Genomic DNA, 22,530 nt, shown 5'->3' with positions numbered 1-22,530 from the left:
GCAGCAAAGGAGAGTCACTAAAAGGTTTCAGGCCAGGGAGCGACTTGATAAAGAGCTTTTAAATAAAGCTCTCAATCTCCATTGTGCTCATCTTCCTGTCTGGCAAAACTTCAACAGTAGGTGTCCCCAGCGAGGCGAGGCCATTCAAGACAGGCTTTGAGGGATTTGAGGAAACTCTGATGGAGTCCAGAGCTTCATCTGGGCTTTGATGTTGCCTCTTAAACTTCATCTTCATCTAAGCTGCTCCTACCAAGAGATGAGTTGGTTGGAGGCAGGCAGCAACTGGGTAGAAAAACAAAACTGAGGAAGAGATAGACCTAAAGACCAGGAGCAAGAGGACCATCTGTTTGTCCACTGCTGATCTGCCCTGGCAGGGGCTGATGAATCCTTTGGTGTTGCCGGAGATGGTCAGATCTCATGAACTGTCGGCCACACTGATCACATGCATATGGTCGATACCTGGTGTGTATCCGCATATGTCGTCCAAGCTCATCAGAACGAAAAAAAGACCACGGGCAGCCTTCCCAGGTGCATCTATAAGGCTTCTCACCTGGGGAGTGACAAGGAGAGATGAAATTTAGTAGATGGAGTCAAAAGGTGGGATGGGAGAGATATAACTATGAACAAGAGCAGTCAAGATCAGGGAATCAAAAAGGAAGATTCAGGAAACCAGTGAGGGACAACAATGATCAGTGCCACTCCAGTCATCTTGGCAGTCATTCTGGATGGCAAGTTGGTGGGGTCAGTGTAGCTTGGGTCCAAGCTTGAAAGATGAAGGGTTAATCCTAAGAAATTACAAATCTGTGCTCCAGCACAGACCAAAAAAAGCCCAGACTCCTCTATCTCCTCCCCATCTGGTACCTCATTCACCTGTGTGTTTGCGCTGGTGACTCACAAGGTGCGAGCGCTTGGTATAGGCTTTTCCACAGTTCTTATACTGACAGCAATAAGGCCTTGAAAGGGGAGATTTCCTCCTGGGTGCTGCTTTCTGGCCACTGGAGTTCTCTGCTCTCCTTGGAGCCTGGATGGGCGGCTCAGGTAGGAAGAGGTCTTCCTGGCAGTCTAACTTGTCCCCAAGAGCATCAAGGGGGTCTAAGGTCGGCAAAGACTGGGACCTATCTGAGGGCATCACAAGGTCATAGGGATCTCTAGGCGGCAACATCTGAACCATGGAGGGAAGCACAGGCTGGGTCTCAGTGGAGGGCATGTTTGGGGCCCATAACATTTTAGGAGTTAAAGAGGGTCTGAGAGAAGGTAGTAATTGGGGATCAGAATAAGGCATTGTTGGGGCATTAGTGTGGGACATGGAGATGCCACTTGAATCTGGGACTGGCAGACTGTTGGGGGGTATCTTCAGATTTTCACTGAAGGTCCTGGCCATTCCTGGAATACTGGGCTCTCCTAAAGGCATCATCATCTGGGGCTCCTCGTACATCATCATCCCTGGCTGGGAGGGAGAGACTCCCTGACAGTAAGTCATCTGGGAAGGGACAAGAGCCGCTTGGGGGCAACAGTTCACAGAGTACTCAGGTAGTAACACATCGAACTGGGGCCCCACTTCACCCATATTCTGCACAGGTGCCTCAGCAGACACCAAAAAGGTCCCTAACATCTCTGTGCCCTGAGGACAGTGTTGAGTGTCTAGTGGGCTGTGGTTCCAAGAGGTGTGTATTCCGCCACTTCTGAAAGACAGAGACATATCCAAGATGGACATTGCTCTCTCGTTATCCTAGGAGAGAGAGAGAGAAAAAAAAAAAAAAAGATGAACTTCCACTTTCACATGTCTCTCCTTCCCATCCCAAGATCCCATTCTAATCCAAGCTTCCATCATCTTTGGTCTGAATTAACCCACTTCCAGACTATTCTCTGGCTTGAGCTACGAAGCAGGTCTTGTTGACAGGAGGAGCACGACGGAGCCTAGGTGTAAGCTGTGCCACTCTTCCTGTTGGCATGTTTGTTTTTTATTTCATACAAAGCAACAAAAAGAAAACAAGATGTTCCATGTTAAGCTACCTTCAGTAAAACTCTGAAAACACACTCAAATTCCAGATTATATGTATGAAGGTGAAAATATCTCAAACCAGCAGAATAAGTGCAGAAATCCTCAAAGACATCAAGAATGTAGGCTTCAGATGGATCCTGACTTCACCATTTGCAAATATTTATCTATAGAAAAGGGATTCCCGAGTAGCGACTGCATGAACAGATCTGACATCAAAGAGAAGTTATGTCCAGGCACCATGGCACATGCCTAATCCCAGTGACTATGGAGGTGAGGGTAGAAGGATCACAAGCTGGAGGCCATCTACTGACTTAGAGAGTCCTGTCTCAAAACATCACCAGATTCCTTATTAGAAACCATGTACACCAAAAGACAGGGGTTGGATGTATTAAAAGTGCTAAAGGGAAAAACTACCAATCAAGAATCTTATATCTGGCAAATCTGCCTCTTTCAAAAATGGATATTAAGCCCGGCACAGTGGTGCATATCTGTAATCCCAGTGACTCAGGAGGCTGAGGCTGGAGGATCACGAGTTCAAAGCCGGCCTCAGCAAAGGCAAAACACTAAGTAACTCAGTGAGACCCCGTCTCTAAATAAATAAAATACAAATTAGGGCTGGGGATGTGGCTCAGTGGTCAAGTGTCCTTGAGTTCAATCCCAAGTCCCCGAAAATGGATATTAAGATATTCCCAGAGAAACAAAAACTGACAGATCATTCCAACTTGACCTGCCCTGCAAGAAACGAATGGCAGCTAGGCGCTGTGGAGCATGCCTATAATCCCAGCAGCTTTGGAGGCTGAGGCAGGAGGATCACAAATTCAAAGCGATCCTCAGAAATGGTGAGGTACTAAGCAACTCAATGAGACCGTCTTTAAATAAAATACAAAATAGGGATAAGGATGTGGCTTAGTGGCTGAATGCCCCTGAGCTCAATCCCTAGTACCAAAAAAAAAAAAAAAAAAAGAAAGAAATGCTAATGACAGTCTTTCAAGTAAAAATGAAAGGATACAGGACAACAGTAGTTTGAAGCCATATAGAGAAATTTATCATAAAGATCTCTGTGAAACGTAAATACAAGGACAATTTTAAAAAGTAAGATTATTATAACTTTGATTTTAACTCTGTTTTTTGTTTTCTACATAATTTAAGATACTAATGCATAAAAATTATGAACCTGTATTTCTGAGCATACAATGAATAAAAATGTAATGCTATAAAACTATGTTAAGCTATTGAAGTTAAGCTGGTATAAATTCAAATTACTGTTATAACTTTAGAATATCAAGTGTAATCCTTATGGGAACAACAAATAGTTACAGAGATACAAAAGAAAATGAGGAAACTGTATAAGTTTCACTACAGGGAAAAAAATAAATAAGTAAGACATAATGGTGAAGATGAGGGATAAAAAAAATCAAAGAATTAAATTTCTCCTTGTCAGTAAATATTTTAAATGTGATTTTACTCTTCAATCTAAATGTAAATGGATTATACTCTCAAAAGACAAATTGGCCAAAAGGACTTTTAAAAACATGATGTATTTTGTTTATAAGACACTCAATTTAGGAGTGGGGATGAAGATCTGTGGTAGAGTGCTTGGTTAGCATGTGTGAGGCCCAAGGTTCAATCCCTAGCACCACAAAAAAGAAAAAACTCAATTTAGATACAAAGGCCAAAGACACAAATAGGTTGAAAGCAAAAGAGAAGATACTCCATGCAACAGCAAACAGTAAAAACTGGAGGAGGCTACACGAACCAACTTTAAATTAAAGAAAAAATTACAAGAGACAAAAGACATATATTAGTAAAGGGCCCAATTCAGCAAGATAAAACAATCGTAAACATTTAGGTACCTAATAATAGACCATCAAAATATATGAGGCAAAGCTGGTTGTGATGGTACACAGCTATTAATTCCAGCAACTGGGGAGGCTGAGACTGGAGAATTGCAAATTTGAGGCCAGCATGGGCAATTTAGTGAGACTGTGTGTCAAAAAATAAAAATAAAAAGGGCTGTGGATGTTGCTTGGTAATTAAGCAACCCTGGGTTCAATCCCCGGAACCAAAAAGTGGTGCGTGTAATTCCAGCTCCCAGAGGCTGCAGCAGGAAGGTTATAAAATGGAGACCAGCCTATAACTCTATCTCAAAATAAAACTTTAATAAAAGGACCAGAATGTAGCTCAGTGGTACAGTGTATGCCTAGCATGTAGGAGGCCCTGGGTTGAATTCCCAGTACAAAAAAAACAAAACAAAACAAAAAAAAAAAAAAAAAAAAAAAACAGTGTGTCAAATAAGAAATCACAAGGAAAATTGGAAAATACTTAAGAGTCCAATTGTTTTAGTCAGCTTTCTGCTTCTGTAACTACAAGACCTAACAAGAACAATTTTAGAGGAGGAAAGTTTTATTTGGAGCCTCATAGTTTCGAGGTCTCAGTCCATAGGCAGCCAGCTCCATTTCTTGGGGCAGAAGGTGAGAAAGAACATTATGGCAGAGAGAAGCAGCTCACATGATCAGAAGGTAGAGAGAGGTCTCCATTGCCAGATACAAAATATATATACACAAGCCCAATGCCTACCCACTCCAGCTACACTGGACCTACCTTCAGCCATCACACAGCTAATCCCATCAGAGGATTAATTCACTCAGTTTAAGGCTTTTCATAACCCAATCATTTCCTCTCTGAATGTTCTTGCATTGTCTCACCCGTGAGCTTTTGAGAACACCTAATATCTAAACCATAACATCAATGAAGATAAAAACAGAACATACCCAAACTTAGAGAATACAGCCAAAGCAGTGATGAGGGGGAAAGAACAGCTGTAAATGTGAATAGATAAGTTGGTTCTTAGGAAAGATTAACAAACTTGCCAAACCTTTAGCTAGACTAAGGAAAAACAGAAGATTTAAATTACAAGTTAAGATATGAAAAAAGGAGGCATTATCAATCCTACACAATAAAAAGGGTTATCATAGAGTACCATGAACAATGCTACACCAACAAACTGGATAATCAGGAGGAAATATACAAATTCCTAGAAACACAAAACTATCAAGACTAAATCAAATAAACTGAAAATCCATAAAATCTAATAACAAGATTAAGTCACTAATCAGAAGCCTCCAAGACAAAGAAAAGCCCTTGACTTGATGGTTTTACTGGTGAATTTTACCAAACACTAAAAAACAAAACAAAAAACATGTACACACACACATATAACAACTCAAAATGGAGCAAGACCTAAAGGCAAGAGATTAAAACTACAAAACTCTTAGAAGAAGAGTGGATTTAGGAGGACCACCATCACCCCGCCCCGACCCCAAGGCTGGGGAGGGGCTGTCCCTGTGGCTCAGCTCCAGGTGCTGGGTTGGATCCTCAGCACTACATAAAAATAAATAAATAAAATAAAGGTATTGTGTCCAACTACAACTAAAAAAAACCTCTTAGAAGAAAATGGGATAAAGCTTCATGACATCAGATTGCTCAGTGATTTCTTAGATATGATAAAGACACAGGCAACAGAATAAAAACTGACAAAGTAGCTCCATGAGAATTAAAAAAAATTTGTGAATCAAAAAGAAAAACTGATGGGTGGAGTTTGTGGCTCAGTGGTAGAGTGATTGCCTAGCACATGTGAGGGACATAAAAAATAAATAAGTAAATATAATAAAGGTATTGTGTCCATCTTCAACTAAAAAGATAAATTTTTTAAAAAGATGAAACAAACACACACACATACAATTAAATTTAAAAACTGTTTTTTTTGCAAAGAACATTACTAACAGAATTAAAAGAAAACTCACAAAATAGAGAATATACTTGCAAAATATGTCTATATATGGAGTACTGGAATGGATCTGCACCATGTACAGCCAGAGGAATGAGAAGTTACGCTCCATTTGTGTACAATATGACAAAATGCATTCTACTGTCATGTATAACTAATTAGGAAAATTTTTTTAAAATACTGTATGGAGAACTCCGGAAACTGAATAACAAAACAAAAAACAAACAATCCAAACTCAAATGAAAATAACAATTGCTAAATGATTCCAGTTAAGTCCTACTTTACAGTAGAAGAATATAATCTAATGAATTTGGAAGGAATGCTGGGACTGCCATTATTTTGCAACTCCCTGATGAAATTTCTGATGGAGAAAAAAATTAAAATTTGGTATTAAAATCAGTAAGCAAACCAGGCCCGGTGGCACACGCCTATAATCCCAGTGACTCAAAAGGCTGAAACAGGAGAGCAAGTTCAAGGCCAACCTCAGCAATTTAGTGAGGCCCTGGGCAACTTAAGGAGACCTTGCCTCAAAATAAAAAATAAAAAGGGCTGTGGCTTAGTAGTAAAGCACCCCCGGGGTTAAATCCTTAGTTTCTCCCCTCCCCCCCGCCAAAAAAAAACCCAATAAGTAAATGGCTGGTAGGAAACTGGACATTTGGGTACATACAGATTGGTAACATCACACAGATTGTTTTCTGACCATGGATAAAAGGTTAAGTTTGAATGTAGAGATCAATCTGTTTTTTTCTCCCCGGTTAAAAGGATTAGAAGTTTACAGCCAGCCTCAGCAACTTAGCAAAATCCTATCTCAAAATAAAATAATAAAAAGGGTTTGGGATGTGACTCAGTGGTTAAGTGACCTTAGGTTCAATCCCTAAAGTACCAAAGACAAACAAACAAACAAACAAACACTCTAGTTTCAAAGAGGCTCAAGGGACATAAACCAGATGCAGCATGTTGTCTTGAAATTAGATCCTGGTTTGGACATACCTGCTTTAAAGGGAAACTTAGAGAATTGTGAATAAGGATTGAATATAAGATGCTATAAAGAAAAATTAATTTTGACAGATTTGATCATGTTTTGGCCAGGATGGAAAAAAAAATTTTTAACTCTAGACCTAGGGTGATCTCATCTGCTTTATCCTCACTAAATACTCAGCAAACATGAGGTCAACACACAGTAAGCACCAGATAACATTGTTGGGTGTGTCTAGCATGCATGAAGCTTTGGGTTTAAACCTCAGTACCACAAATCTATTAGGTAGGTATTTCTGGGGGTACTCAGCCTTTTCCCCACTCCTACTCAAGAATAATCTTCTTTCACAAGTTTTAGAGTTGCCTAAACATAGCTTCATCACCCTATCATTCTCCCAAATTTTTCTTGGCTCCCATCTCTCCAGATCTGTCTTCACTAAATCTAATCAACATTTCTCTGACTCTTTGCTTGACCTCCCTGGAGCTTCCGAGATTATGTGCCATACTCTTCTTGAAATGTATCCTTCCCTTGGCCACCAACCCACTGATACACTTTTCTGGCTTTTCTCTTTCTCTACAATTTGGCCCCCTCCTCCAGTCTCCTGCAGATTGCCCTTACACCGTTCTCTCAGGGCATTCTCATGATAATGGGTCAATTTCTACTTACATTTCAATTATTCTTAAATCTAGCTTCAAGGAAGAACTCACCTGGGTTTTCCGCCTTCCTACAGCTTGATTCCATTTGGACAGCCCACGGGCACTTCAAACGGACAGCATCCAAAACTTATGATTATTCTTGCCCACCACTCCCTTCCCCCAAAATGCCCTATTAACCCTGTTCCATCTCATACTTTGCTTTTGGTACATGTTCGGCACAGATGCAATTATTTTTCTGATTTTTTTTTTTTTTTTTAATTCTAGGATGGTTGAATCTGCAGCTGCAGAACACTCTGATTCAGCCCACCTCCTCCAGGGCACTCTCAGAAATGCAAATCTAATTGGTAGATAAAGTTTAAACTCTCCTACCAATTTTGGAACAACCAACTCCATCCCAGAATGGCTTCAGGCTCTAGGCCTCCCACCCCAGGGCCACTCTTCCCATCACTCTCTGGGCCTCCATCTCAACACCCATCTTTCATTTCCTCTAAAGCGGAATCCAGTTCTTTAGTACCAGACCAAATCCTGACGTGTCTTCAACCTCCTAAGTGAGATCAAACACCTCTGTCCCTAGATCCAGAGTTTCTTTGTACTTCTTCATCGCAATTTGCATACTTATATTCTGCTAATTATTACTAACAAAGTGGCCTAGGCTAAGGATGTCGCTCAGTGGTGGAGGGCTTACCTAGCTCGAATGAGGTCCTGGGTTCCATACCCAGCACCATAAAAAAATTAAAATGAGGGCTGGGAATGTAGCTCAGTGGTAGTGTTTGCCTAGCATGCACAAGGCCTTGTGTTTGATTCCCAGTAACATAAAAAATAAACAATAAAATAAAGTAAAATAAAATGAGATGGTACAATCTTGCGTAAATAAATAAGTTTTTCCTTCCTGTCCTGTACGCTGACTTGCTAACTTTTATCTTTGCTTCCCAGTCTGCGGCCAGTTGCCTGGAACCCTTCTACCCGCAGAATCCAGCACAGGTTCCAATACCAGATGAATGTTAATGGAATAAATGTCCCCCATCACCCATCCCTCCCTTTCCTAACCCATCCTTCGGGCTGTAGCCACTCCTCTTTTGTTTGTAAACCACCACCCCACACGGATTTCTACTTCTCTCCACTTCATCCTTCATTCGCTTCCCCACCACTCCACCAACACCCCCCGGGCCAGCCCTTGGGCCCCCGCACCAGACTCACCAGGACCGGTTGGTGCGCAGTCTGCCACCGTTCAGCCTCGTGCTCCATGTCAACCAGGACCAGCTGCACCCTGGGACTGCGAGGGATCCAGACCCACTTCAGGCCAGGGCAGAAGCCAGACGCAGCAGCCGGCAGGCGTCCCAGCACCAGTACGCCACAATCGCTTGGTTGAGCTTCTACTTACCGCGCCGCGCCAGGGGGCGGGGTCACAGCCGCACGCATTGCCCCACCCACTCACCTGCCCCACCCACTCACCTGCCCCACCCACTCACCTGCCCCACCCACTCACCGGGGGCCCCACCCAGCCCAACTCCCAGCTGCCACCGTTGTTCAGGCTGCCCCAACGTAGGCAGGGTCCACAAGAGTTCTCAGATCTTTATTACTTAAAGTTATTACGTGTCCACACCACACACACACACACACACACACACACACACACACCCCTACACCTCCCAACCTTCAGTCTGAGCAACTCTGTCGATCCCAGGAGGTTCTGGGGACTTCGAGGTCTGAGACTCCAAGCCAGGCCTCCAGGGGGAAAGCTGGAGAAGGTGGCAGGGCCAGGTGTAGGGCCTCTGCAGGCAGGAGGGACACCACCCCACCAGACCCAACTTTTGGCCATAAGCTTTTGGAGGGCTGGATCTTTTCTGCTATTGCTGGGCCTTCCCTGTACAAATCAAGGAAGGTCCTCCAGGCAATTTATGTATTCTCTGTGTATCCTCTGTGTGTTGGGCCTTGTTTTTGAAACTAGGGAACTAGGGATACAATGATGACAAAGAACAAAGTCATTGCTCTCAGGGATTTCATCCTAAATGGGTAGACAAGCAATGAATAATAAAGGCCATAATTAACATGCTTTTGGACAGTGGTTTGGAGAGAACAAAACAGGAAATGTGAGTTGAGAACTAAATGCCTAAAAAGAACCAGCCATAGGAAAATGGACATTAGAAGAAGGAAATCAGGAAAGCCAGGTGGCTGCAGAGAAGTGAACAGAAGGGATGGGTGTGGCACGTGGGCAGAGGGATGCACAGGGCCTGCTTAGCTTTATTTCCCCAAAACCTAGGACAGGTTCAGGCACAAAAAGACATCGAATAAATGCAGGATGAATTAATCAATGGATGCAGTTGGCCAATATGAGAGGCTCTAAGGTAATGGAATTGACAGAACTTGTGCTGCTTTGGGCTGATGCTGGGGAAGACAAGGATTTACCCTAGTTCCTGGGAAGTGGCTGATGCCATTCTCCAAGATAAGGAGCACCAGAAGAGGGACAGATTCAAGACGTGTGCTGGTGATTAATTTATTTTTGAACGGGGTGGCTTGAGGTTTTCTATGAGATATTCAAATGGGAATGTCCAGGAAGCAGTTGGATGGGTTAGAAGCTTAGGAATCAAAGTCTGGGCAAGAGTTGTACATTTCAGACTCAAAACCATTTAGTATGAATAAGATAGCCCAGGAGAAGAGTGGAGAGAAGAGGCTAAGGACCAACTTCAGAGTACCTAGCACAGTGTCTGGCACATTGGAGATGATTACTAACTCTGTCAGATGAAGAGGTACACAAGTATAAAGCTTAAGTCTATGTCATGCCAAATCTAAGCTTTCCTTACTAACCCCATTTTGCTCTTAAACTGTACAACATTCTAATAGTACTGGGGATAGGGGTGCAGTGAGGGACACATACAGAAAAGGTCAGACTGGAAAACAAGAAAGCAATGGGCAGATTTAGAAAACACTAGAAATGCCAGGCAGGTGACACACCTGTAATCTCAGTGACTTGGGAGGTTGAGGCAGAAGGATTGCAAATTTGAGGCCAATCTGGGAAATTTAGTGAGGTCCTAAGCAACTTAGCAAGACCCTGTCTCAAAATAAAAAGTAAAAAGGTTTGGGGGTGGGTGTGATGTGTAGTGGTAAAGCAGCCCTGGGCTCTATTCCCATACCAATAAATAAATTAATGAATAGGGCTGGGAATGTAGTTCAGGGGTAAAAAGCCCCTGGGTTCAGTCTTCAGTTCAAAAAAAAAAGACCAAACAAACAAAACAAAACTACTAGAGAAAGCTGGAGAAGCCAGTCATGAACCTGGAGGTTAGGCTGCGGGGAAAGATGCATTTAGAAAAGAAAGTCGGAGCCAGATTTTGAAGGTACAGGTTTATTCTTCAATGTAAGTTACAGATAGATATTCTCTTTCTTTCCTGACAGTATAAGATAAAAACAAAAGTACAAGGGTTACATCATTGTTTGTAATAGCAAAAAAGAAATTTGAAACAACCTAAACAGCTACCAATAGGAGAATAAATACATTGTGGTATGGTCAAACAATGGCAGTATAACTTTAATTAGAATGGGTGAATTAAAATGTCACATATCATAAGTCTAAAGCAGCAATCTGCTAAATGTAATGGAATATCCTGATTAGATCTTGAAATAAAAAAGGGACATGAGTGGGAAAATTGGTGAAATCTGAACAAAATCTAATTTATCTAGTAATATCATACTAATGTTTATGTCTTAGTTTTGTTTGCTTTCTTCTGGGTGCTGGAGATCAAAACCAGGTTTTTGTCCCCAGTCCTATTTCTTAGTTCTGTCAAGAATATTTATGTTTAGTTTTAACATCTGGAAAAGCTGGGCGAAGATATGCAGTAACTCTGCGCTGTCTTTGCAACCTCTGCAACTTTTCCATGGATTTAAAATTATTCCCAAATAAAAAGCTCATTTAAAAAAATGTAAGCTAGAGGCTGGAAGAATAGCTCAGAGGTAGAGCACTGCCTTAGTATGCTCAAGGCTCTGGGTGGATCCTCAGCCCAGCAAGCAAGCAAGCAAGAGGAAGGAAAGAAAGAAGGGAGGAACAGGACTGGGGATGTGGCTCAAGTGGTAGTGCTCTTGCCTGGCATGCGTGCGGCCCAGGTTCGATCCTCAGCCCCACATACAAACAAAGATGCCGAAAAACTAAAAAATATATATTAAAGAAGGGAGGAACAGAGAGGAAAAGAAAAAGAGAGAGGGGGGAAAAAGAAAAGATGTAAGGAAGAAAAGGTATGAAAAATGTAAGTGATAGACCCAACCTGATCTTTTCTTATAATTGGGCATCTCCCCACAAAACCATGAAAAGATAATTTCAGCTTTACTGTAAATTACTGCAAATTCTGAACCTGCTTGGAATGCCTGCCCGTGCCTTGAACTCACCCATGCCTGGCTCTCTGACCAGATAGCAGCCCTCTCTGAAACTTAGTGACACCTCATAAATATTGGCCTTCCCTGGCCAGACAACGACCCTCTCTGAGGCTCTAATGGTCCTCATAAATTCTGATGTTGGGGCCAGCAAAAAATGTAAACTACCATTAGTGTGATGCTTGTCAGAGTTCTGTTATCTGTAACCCCTCTTTGTGTAACTTTCTGGGCTATAAAGCTGGGCTTCAGGAAAGTTGGGGTGCTGTCTTGTTCCCACCGTTTCGGGAGGGAGAGGCAGCCCGGCCGGTCGAAATAATAAGCTTGCTTTAATTTGATTTTAATTGGAGTCAGTGGTCTTTTCTTGCGTCCTGGTCTAACAGTAAGCTCAAAGGAAAAAAAGCAAGTTGCAAAGGAATTCATGCAGTATGATAGTATCTGATGATAGTATACTGTTAAAAGTATTAATGAGCAGGTGCAGCGTTGCTGGCCTGTAATTCCAGCAACTCTGAAGATCTGAAGACTGAGGCAGGAGGATTGAGGTCCTGTCTCACAATAAAAAAAAATAAAAATGGTTTGGAATGTGATTCAATGGTAAAGTACCACTGGGCTCAGTCTCCAATACCAAAAATAATATATATATATATATATATATATATATATATATATATATATGGACAGTTCTCCCCTTTTTTTTTCTTGTGTACCAGGGATTGAACCCAGGGGTACTTAACCACTGAGCCACATCCCCAGCCCTTTTTAATATTTTATTTGGAGACAGGGTCACGCTGAGTTGCTTAGTGCCTTGCTAAATTGCTGAGGCTGGCTCTGAACTTGCCATCCTCCTGCCTCAGCCTCCCGAGCCACTGGGATTACAAGTGTGGGCCACTGCGTCCAGCTAGTTCTCCCCCACACACACCTTTTTTTTTTTTTTAGTTGTAGTTGGACACAATATTTTATTTATTTATTTTTATGTGGTGCTGAGGATTGAACCCAGGGCCTCACACATGCGAGGCAAGCGCTCTGCCACTGAGCCAAAACCACAGCCCCATAGTTCTCCCCTTTGCTTTAAATTAAAAAAAAAAAAAAGACATAAAAATATTCAGGAGAATGATAAATACTTAAGATGGTAAGATTAAGAAAAACTTTGAGAGTATGTGTTTTATAATACATCCATTTAAATATAAATCCCAAGGTCTTTGTTAACTTTAAAACCTAGGATGAATACTAAGTACCTTCGCTTCTTATTTTTATATATTATGAAACAGTTTAATCTTTGGGTAATTTTTTAAAGTCTTTATTTTTCATTCTTCAGTTATCTGTACTATTTTCCCATTTCATTTTTTGCCTATTCACTCTGCCTCTCAGAACATTAACTGTGCTCCTTATCCTCGGAAATTCCCACTCTAATATATTTTTTGGGGGATGCGAGAATATGTGGTGTTTGGGATTAAAGGCACAGTACTCCTGAGCTACATCCCCAGACCTTTCTTATTTATTTAATTTATTTTGAGACAAGTTCTCATTGAGTTGCTTAGGACCTCACTACATGGCTGAGTCTGCCCTTGAACTTGATATCCTCCTGCCTCAGCCTCTCATAGTTGGGCTAATAGGTATGTGCCACTGCACCTGCCACTTGGCCCAGCTTTGAATTTTCTTATTTTGTTTCATTATTGAGATCAAACCTAGGACCTGGCATATTCTAGGCAGGTATTCTACCACTAAGCTACATCTTCAGCCCTCTTTGGGTCATTTTAATGGCTGTGTTGATAATTGCCATTTTTCTTCCTCCTCCTCCTCCTTCTCCTTCTTTCTTCTTTCTTCTTCCTTCTTCGTACTGAGGATTGAACCCAGAGGTTCTTAACTACTGAGTCACATCCCCAACCCTTTTTATACTTTATTTAGATACAGGGTCTTGCTAGTTGCTAAGTGCCTCACTAAGTTGCTGAAGCTGGCTTTGAATTCTCAATCTGCCTGTCTCAGCCTCCCTAGCTGCTGGGATAACAGGTGTGTACCACTGCACTCGGCAGGCTTGACCACCATGTTGTGACCTGCTTCTCTCCACCACACTCTCCCACCATGATGTTCAGCCTCACCTCAAGACCTGAAGAGTGGAACCAGCCTTCTCTGGATTAAGACCTCTGAAACTGGACAAGGACAGAGCGTTTGGTAACAAATCCAGTACCCCAGGTAGGACCCAAGAGCAGCCCCTGTTTCAGCTCTCTTGGGCAGGCCTGGCTGTCCAAGGAACCCCACTTCCCTGCTGAGGTGGCTGGCGAACTTGTTGAGAGCTAACTGTAGGAGAGTTAGGAGACAGGTTGCTCCTCTGGGTCCACTTTGAGAAAAAGGAAACTGAATTCAGTCAAGTTGGGACATCCTTGGCCATCTGTTGTAGATGGACAGCATGCCTTTATTTGCTAATTTTTGTATGTGGTGCTAAGGACCGAACCCAGGACCTCACACATGCTAGTGTTTTACAGAGCACGATCCCTGCCCTATGCATGTCTTGTCTAGTCACCTGCCATATGCCGCTCTGCACCTCTGGACTGCTCTGATGTGAATGCCCTTAACTGTCCACGCCCCAACTGATGAAGAAGAGGAGGAGGGGGGATGGGAGAGGGAGAGGAGCAGGGGAAGGAGGAGGAAGAAGAGAAGAAAGAAGAGGAGGAGGAGGAAGCAAAGAACTTATTCATGAAAATCTTTTGGAATTCAAGGAAGAACAATGGAAGTCTGTGGCCTTCCTCCCTGGAGCCTCTCCCATCCCCCCCAGCTTTCTGGCAGTGACACTCCCCACAAGAACATGGCTCAGGTAAAGGATTTCCTTCATCTCTCCAAAAGAGAAGAAGAGGAAGCACAAGAAGAAGCATCTGGTAAAGAGCCTCATTTCCTATATCATGGATGTGAAAAGCCCAGAATGCCATAAAATCACCACAGTCTTAAGTCATGCCCAAATAGTAGATGTGTGTGTTGGCTGTCCTCTGCCAAATACAGGAAGGTAGAAAAGCAAGGCTTACAGAAGAATGTTCCTTCAGGAGTAAGCAGCACGAAAAACAACCTGAATCAAGATGAATGATAAAACATCCCAATAAACACATTTTGGATAAAAAAAAATTGAAAACAATATCCAAAAGTATTTAACTCACAAGTTGATACAACCTTTTCTTCTTGAAATGATTGCTTAAGATTTGCATATGCTTAAGAGACAAATCATAGCTCCCAATAAATTATGAATGAGAAAAATCTAAAAAAAAAAAAATTGCATTTTAAGAAGATACCAAAAAGGATGTATATGGCTATGGGGGTAAAATTATATGTTCCCATCAACTCTGTTGGTCTGTTAAAATGCTTGTTTATGATAAATTGTTCTCAATGTCCTACTTCCCAGTTCTTTCTTTGAAATAGAACTTAGTTATTTTAGTAAAAGTTACAAGGGTGATTGAAACTAGATGAGTTTCAGGTGCAGTGGCACACATTGGTCATTCCAGGGACTTGAGAGGCTAAGGCAGAAGGATTGCAGGTTTGAGGCCAGCCTGAGCAATTTAGTGAGGACCTAAGCAACTTAGTGAGATCCTGTCTCAAAATATAAAATAAAAAGGGCTGGGATGTAGCTCAGTGGTAAAGTGCCCCTGGGTTCTAGCCCCAGAACAACAACCAAAGACAGAAAAGTATATGTGATAAAATCAGGAAAAGATATATATATATATATATATATATATATATATATATATATATATATTTTTTTTTTTTTTTTTTTTTTTTTTTTTTTTTTTTGGTGGTCCAAGACATTTATTTTTTAGGGCAAATTATCCAATCAATCTGACTTGTTCAAGGATTAAAACTTGCATAACTATATCAACTTGGATTCTTGCATAAAATCACTTCTGAGCTAACAATTTATATGAGAAAGGTTTTTGTTTCATATTATTTAACCCATTTAGAGTATTAGAAGTTTAGCTTCTTTGTTTTCTAGGAGTTTGGGCAAAATTGGATTTATATAAGCTCTTTTTAGTCTCCATAAACCAATCAGAACAAAGCTCCTTTAAGTCTTTATAATCTAATTTGTTAATGCTCTCAGGAAGGCGGAAAATACTGCATGAGATTTAAGGCTTGTCTCAGTGACAGACTGCAGAGGCACAGTGTCTGCAGCTGTGGTCTTATAGCTCCAACACCAGTCAGAGCAGACACAGCTGCAGAATCTCACCGGCTGGGATCACAAAAGTTTCTTCTTCCCAATGGGCACAAAATAGTTTCAAGTGATCTGATCTCGCAAATAAACCATCCAACAATAAAAAAGAATAAGGACTGGGATGTAGCTTGATGCTAGAGCTCTGGCTTAACAGCCCTGGGTTCAATCCCTGATACCACAAAAAAAACAAACAAACAAAAAAAAAAACTAATAAGCCAGATTCTCTACCATCACTCTCTCAACAGAAACCAGGTTCTACCATCCCTCGAGTAGAGATGTCCAATGGTCAAACTATAAAACTATTGTTGGGGAAAACTCATTTAGATTCTGGAATACTGTTCAGTGCCCCCAGGGAACCTAGGGCCTCACTAATGCCAGGCAAGTGCTGTATCACTGAGCTACACCCGAGCCCTCTTGAACACTCTTTTCTTTTGTTTTATGCCCTTAGTTCTGGGGATTGAACCCAAGGGTACTCTATAGTGAGCTACATCCCCAGTCCTTTTTTATTTTGATGCAGAGTCTTGCTAAATTGCAGAGGCTGGTCTCAAATTGGCATCTTTTTGCCTCAGCTTCCCAAGGTGCCAGGATTACAGGCATGTAGCACCATGCCTGGCTCTCTTGAATACTCTTGAAAGCAAAATTAGACTCTTAAATCCACAGGCTGCCTTCTCAGCAATTTTAGCCTATCTTATTCATCAAGGGCTCTCTATGGGACAGGACATAACTCAAAATTTAAATTAAACAAGTCCCAGATACAGACCTGGCCAACAACCAGAAACGAAAACAAGAAATCCAAAAGAAAAACAAAGAAAAAGCAGAAAGAAAAAAAAAAATCCATTGCCTCTTGGGATTCACTTGGAGAATCAGGAAGACATGACTGTCCCCAACAGAAGGCAACAAAGGGGGGCTGGGGATGTGGCTCCCGCCTGGCATGCGTGTGGCCCGGGTTCAATCCTCAGCACCACATACAAACAAAGATGTTGTGTCTGCCGAAAACTAAAAAAATCTCTCTTTAAAAAAAAAAAGAAGAAGAAGAAGGCGACGAAGGGGACAGTCTATTCCAAGCATGGACATAAGGGAAGAAATCTGGAATCCCGAAGCAAAGTTTTTTTTAGTGTGGGTTTATTTGTCTCTTGAAGCCTTTGAATTCACTACAAGGTAAAGTCAGGAGAACAGATACAAGGTCTTGGGAAAGGAAGGGATTCCACACAGCAAGTCCTTGGTGTTGAAAGGTGAGACCCAAACACTCCTTCAACCTGGTTGGTCACATTTCCTTTTCCTGTGCCTCAATATTTGGGCAGGCTCCTGAGCCTTCCAGTCAGCTGAAAACTCCAGTGCCCAAAATCCATCACCAGTGTGATACCATGACATTAAACAGGTGTACACACCATTACATCCCCTCTCCTGTACATCCTCAGAGGGTCGTTTCTGTACTCTGCGCCAGGCAAGGCAAAAATAATTGTTCACTTATGGTTCTTTTCTTCTGATCCACTTGAATTAAAAAAGAAAGAAAGAAAGAAAAGAAAAGAAAGAAAGAAAGAAAGCTGCCAGATGCACTGGAGCACACCTGGAATCCCAGTGGCTCAGGAGGCTGAGGCAGGAGGATCGTGAGTTCAAAGCCAGCCTCAGCAGATTAGCTAGGACCTAAGAAACTCAGCAAGATCCTGTTTCTAAATAAAACATAAAAAAGGGCTGACTTAGTGGTTAAGTGTCCCCGGGTTCAATTCCTTTTTGTTGGGACAGATGAGGCAAGGCACTGAAGACAGCAGAAAACAGTTGTATTTGGCTGCAGCCAGGTTCAGAGGGCACAGCTTTTGCTGTATTCAATCAATCCCCTGAACCTGGAGTTCAGGTAGTTTCAGAATTTTAAACTCAGCATATAAGGGGGAGGGGCTCCAAAGTTCACAGTCTGCAGAAGTTCACATAAAAAGCAGTTTTTTCTTTCACTGTTTTGGGCAAGTTAAACCTTCAAGGACAACACCTGAGAAGGAGACAGCTTCTTCTTCCCTTTTTCCCCCTCCCCCTGCCAGCCATTTCCATGGAGCCCAATTGGTAACTTCTCTTATCTTAGAAATGTTGACATCTCTGGGAAGTCCAGCTCAAGGCCAGAGGCCTTGTTTACACATTTTTACAAACTACTATACTAGATACATGTTTGTGAAAAACTAGTAAGGGGGTGTCCAGCACCTGGAAGCTGATTTCTTCCCAGCCAGTGGCCAAGTAAAACAGAGCAACACGAAAATAGGAAGTTTATCTATGTTGAACTCTTTTGCACAGACTCTTTTGCTGACAGTCCTAAAATCAGCCATGGTGAAGATTTCTGGAGAAGGCCAGTGAAGACTTTTCTGTGGAGAAAGAGGATGATACTACCTTCCCAGCACCAAAAAAAAAAAAAAAAAAGGAAAGCAGACCACACCTTATCCTTTCCTTGAATTCCTTTTGTCAAAGTCTGGCCTGAGGGCATGAAGGAGTGAGAAAAGATGAGATTTAACTGGATTTTAGATAAAGTCTGACCTCATTATCCACAGTTTCCCCTAAACCTGTGAATTCCATAACTACAGATTCAACGGAAATTTGAAAATATTCTAGGAAAAAAGTTGAATGTGGACAGATTTTTTGCATGTTATTATTGCTGTTATTCCCTAAATAGTATGGTGTCACTAATTAGATGGCAACTACATTGTGAGCCAGGTGTTGTGACACACTACTATAATTCCAGCGACTTGGGAGGCTGAGGCAAGAGGATCACAAGTTTAAAGCCAGCCTCAGCAATTTAGCAAGGCCCTAAGAAACTTAGTGAAACCCTGTCTCAAAACAAAAATAAAAGAGGGCTGGGAATGTGGCTCAGTGGTTAAGCGCCCCTGGGTTCAATCTGTAGTGCCAGAAGAAGAAGAAGAAGAAGGAGGAGGAGGAGGAGGAGGAGGAGGAGGAGAAAAGGTATTGATATTATATTAGGTGTTATAAGTAATCTAAGAATACTTTAAAATATACAGGAGGATGTATATAGGTTTAGTACAAATATTATACCATTTTATTTAAGGGACCTGAGCATCCTTGGATTTTGCCCTAACCGTACCAATGTTATCTGAGCCTGTGCAGATATAAAGAAAGGTTTGCCAGCCTTTTTAGACCGGTGTGCATACTTATGTATAGTTCCTTTGTTCATATAGCCCAGTAGAAGCAAAAGGCCTATCAGTGACATCCAACAAAATGGAAAACTTGTAGGTTGAGCATCTGCTTCTCCTAACACCTTCTCTAGTTCTGCAATAACAAATAATCAGCAGATCATACTGGTTTCAGGTAACAGGGGTTATTTCTAGTGCACACAAAATTTTGGCTACAGTTATTCCCATTGATCTCATTCTGGAGCCCAGACAGGAGAAACCCTTATCTGGACATCCTACTTACATCACAGAAGGATCAGTGGCAGCACCACACGATGGCTCCTAAAGCTTTGACTCTCAAAAATCTCTCACTTTGGAGATGGGGCTGTAGCTCTGTGATAGAGCACTTGCCTAGCATGCATGAGGCCCTGTGTTCAACCCCCAGTACAGAAAGAGGAAAAAAAAGAAAAGATTGCTGTATGTATGTTTATGGATAAGATTGACTTATCATTTTCCATCCCAGGACTGTCTTTGTCAGGTTTTGGCAGGTTTTTGCTGGCTGCATAAACCGACTTGAGTGTGTACCCTCTTCATTAGGGCTCTAGAAACATTTGTATAAGACCAGAGCTGTGTGCTCTTTGGACATCTGCTGGAATTCCCCAGTGGCAATCAATCTGCCCTCTTACTTCTGTGTGGTAGGCTCAGCAGCTGCATGGGTTACAGAATGCATTTCACCCTAGGGCCTGCTCCACCCGAGACTGGCTTATTGTGACAACACTAGTCCTAAAAACAGACATCCCCTGACTCCTAGCACGTCAGATATGAAACCTTGCTTCTTCTGGTCAAATGATCCTTAACAATTGCCCTATTTCTAATTCCAACAGAAAGAGATGCTCTCTTTGCATTTACACGTATTACTAACATGACATTTTATGTTAACTCCTCTCAACACACTGCTCTTGTCCTGTCAGTGGAATTCTCCAGAACATGTTCATAAAAGAAGTTTCTGTTGCAGTTGTAGCAGGAGGTGCTAAAGAGGTTCCATCCACCTTCCACACTCTGTCCACAAAGGGTTGGACTTGTTGTCTTTACTCCAGAATTTTCCTTTGCTACTCCTGAATCTGATGATTTATATATTCCCTGTTCTACTCAAAGTGATATGTAATTATAGATCATTGTGGGCAAATGGGAATTTTTCACCTATGGAGAAGTAGAAAAAAAAATATATATATATTTTGGTGCTGAGGGGGATGGAATCCAGAGCCTCAACACACAGAAAGCAAACATTCTACCACTGAGCTAATCCTCTGCCCACTAGCAGAAGTTTCTTGTAGTCCTGCTGGGTGTGGTGGTGCAGGCCTGTAATCCTAACAACTCTGGAGGCTAAGGCAGAAGGATCACAAGTTGAAGGTCAGCCTCAGAAATTTAGGCAGAATTTATGCAATTTAGTGAGACACGCTTGAAATAAAAAATATAAAAAGGCCAGGCACGGTAGCACATACCTCTAATCCCAGCAGCTCGGGAGGCTGAGGCAAGAGGATCACAAGTTCAAAGCCAGCCTCAGCAATTTAGTGAGGCCCTAAAATGGGGACATGGCTTAGTGGTAAAGCGCTCCCGGCTTCAATCCCTGGTACCCCCCTCAAAAGTAAATACTATAATAAAATAAGAAAGGGCTGGGAATGTGGCTCAATGGTAAAGCACCTCTGGGTTCAATATCCCTAGTATCAAAAAAACAAAAAAACAAGCAAACAAAAAAAACTTATACTGGGGCTTAGAAAGTTTCTCCATGGCAGAGCACTTGCCTAGCCATACAACAAGCCATGGGTTCACAGGGGTAGGAGGGAAAAAACACCTTCTACCGGCTTTCCACATGGATTTGTTTTAACCCCTTACTATTAAAGGGTGGTTTACAGAGCATGGGTCACACCACAACTTATAGAAATGCAGACTCCCTGGCCTCTCCCCAGACCTACTGAATCCAACTGGCATTTTAGCAAGATCCTCTGTGTGACTCCTGTGCACACTGACGTTGAAGAAGCACTGCTCTCACTGGCACAATGGCCATCTGAAGCAGTGGCCACATCCCCTCCCCAGGCCACACTGTTGCTTTTATCTTCCACCAATGCATTTCCTCTGGTAACCTTGTCTGCCAAACTCAGGAAAGGACACCAGGAGACTGACATCATATAAAATTGAGATTATGCTCTGTGCATGTGTGTATGTGTAGTGTGTTCAATCTCTGATAATCACCATTTATTAAAAAAAAAAAACCTTATTATTGTGAAATATAACATTTGTAGCAGTAAATAGAATATAGATGAAAAATATAGATGTAAAGTGCAATGACTAATATTATATGAACATATCTTTCACCACCACCCATATCAAAATATAGAATTTTTCTTGTACCAGGGACACTTTACCTCTGAGTTATATACCCAGCCCTTTTTTTTTTTTTTTTTTTTTTTTTTTGAGACAGGGTCTCAAAAAATCCTTTTTGCTAAAGGTCTCACAAAGTTGCTGAGACTGGTCTTGAACTTTCAATCTTCCTGTCTCAGCCTCCATAATAGCTGAGATTATAGGTGTGCACCATCATGCCTGGTTTATGATTTTTCTTATATAAGTATTCTGGGAGAGGTGTGTCCAAATCCTCTAAGGAAGTGGTCTCAGGTTATTTTCCTCATTTACCTCTAAAAGGGGAGTGACTCAGTAAATAGATCACAGGTTTAGCATGGACAAGTACCTGAGTTTCATCCCCAATGCCACAAAATAAATAAATAAATAAATAGAAAATCAGCCATGTATCCCCCCAATAAATAAATAAATAGAAAACCAGCCAAGTGTGGTGGCGCATGCCTGTAATCCCAGTGTCTGGGGAGGCTGAGGCAGGATCGAAAGTTCAAAGCCAATCTCAGCAATTTAGTGAGGCCCTAAGCAACTCAGTAAGACCCTATCTCAAAATAAAATATAAAAAGGACTGGAAATGTGGCTCAGTGGTTAAGCACCCCGGGTTCAATCCCTGGTTCCAAAAAAAGGAAAAAAAAATTAAAAATAAAGATAAGAAAACCTGTAAGCCTATACATTTAACCAATTCCCTTTTGTGTCTTCCCTGCAACCTGATTTGATGAAGTTTCCTGATACTGAGAGTGCCCCTCTGCATATGCTGCTGTCAATCACAGTCCAGTTTTGCCCCAAATTCTATATTTCAATATGGGTGGTGGTGTAAGGTTTTTAAATCTTCAAATAGTTTGGCAAAGAAGAAGTGAGGTAATTTGTACTGTTAGGGAGGTTGAAATAACTCAGCCTCCCAGACACAGGCATATGTAATTGGGTGTTACAGGCATGTGCCACCACACTTGGCTGGTTTTCTATTTGTTTACTTATTTATTTATGGGAGGGATACATAGGTTTTCAAATTCTTACCCCCCCCTTCGGTACAGGGGGAGGGTAGAACCCAGGGCCT

At 41.8% G+C, this 22,530-nt stretch overlaps 1 protein-coding gene and 1 pseudogene across 1 annotated transcript; one reads left to right on the top strand and one right to left on the bottom strand.

Annotated features, from left to right (window-relative positions):
* Positions 1–317: 317 nt before the first annotated feature.
* Klf17 (KLF transcription factor 17) lies at positions 318–8,840 on the bottom strand. Its single transcript, XM_027937026.1, has 4 exons — positions 8,803–8,840; positions 8,619–8,694; positions 871–1,729; positions 318–550 (listed from the first exon to the last, which is right to left on the bottom strand). The coding sequence occupies exons 1-4, from the start codon at positions 8,838–8,840 to the stop codon at positions 318–320; spliced, it is 1,206 nt and encodes a 401-aa protein (XP_027792827.1).
* A 5,737-nt stretch (positions 8,841–14,577) lies between these two features.
* Positions 14,578–14,846, top strand: LOC114094083 (small ribosomal subunit protein eS27-like; annotated as a pseudogene).
* Positions 14,847–22,530: the final 7,684 nt, after the last annotated feature.

Source organism: Marmota flaviventris, chromosome 10 (assembly GCF_047511675.1).
Source record: "Marmota flaviventris isolate mMarFla1 chromosome 10, mMarFla1.hap1, whole genome shotgun sequence".
NCBI lineage: Eukaryota > Metazoa > Chordata > Mammalia > Rodentia > Sciuridae > Marmota > Marmota flaviventris.
This window is presented reverse-complemented; position numbering and strand designations above follow the sequence as displayed.

What these genes read in the sequence shown, in the direction of transcription:
- Klf17 (XM_027937026.1), bottom strand. Translation starts at nt 8,840, where the DNA reads ATGCGTGCGGCTGTGACCCCGCCCCCTGGCGCGGCGCG. An exon ending in CCGCCCCCTGGCGCGGCGCG is followed by an intron (nt 8,695 to 8,802) that starts GTAAGTAGAAGC and finishes GATCCCTCGCAG; the next exon opens with TCCCAGGGTGCAGCTGGTCC. An exon ending in CTGCGCACCAACCGGTCCTG is followed by an intron (nt 1,730 to 8,618) that starts GTGAGTCTGGTG and finishes TCTCTCTCCTAG; the next exon opens with GATAACGAGAGAGCAATGTC.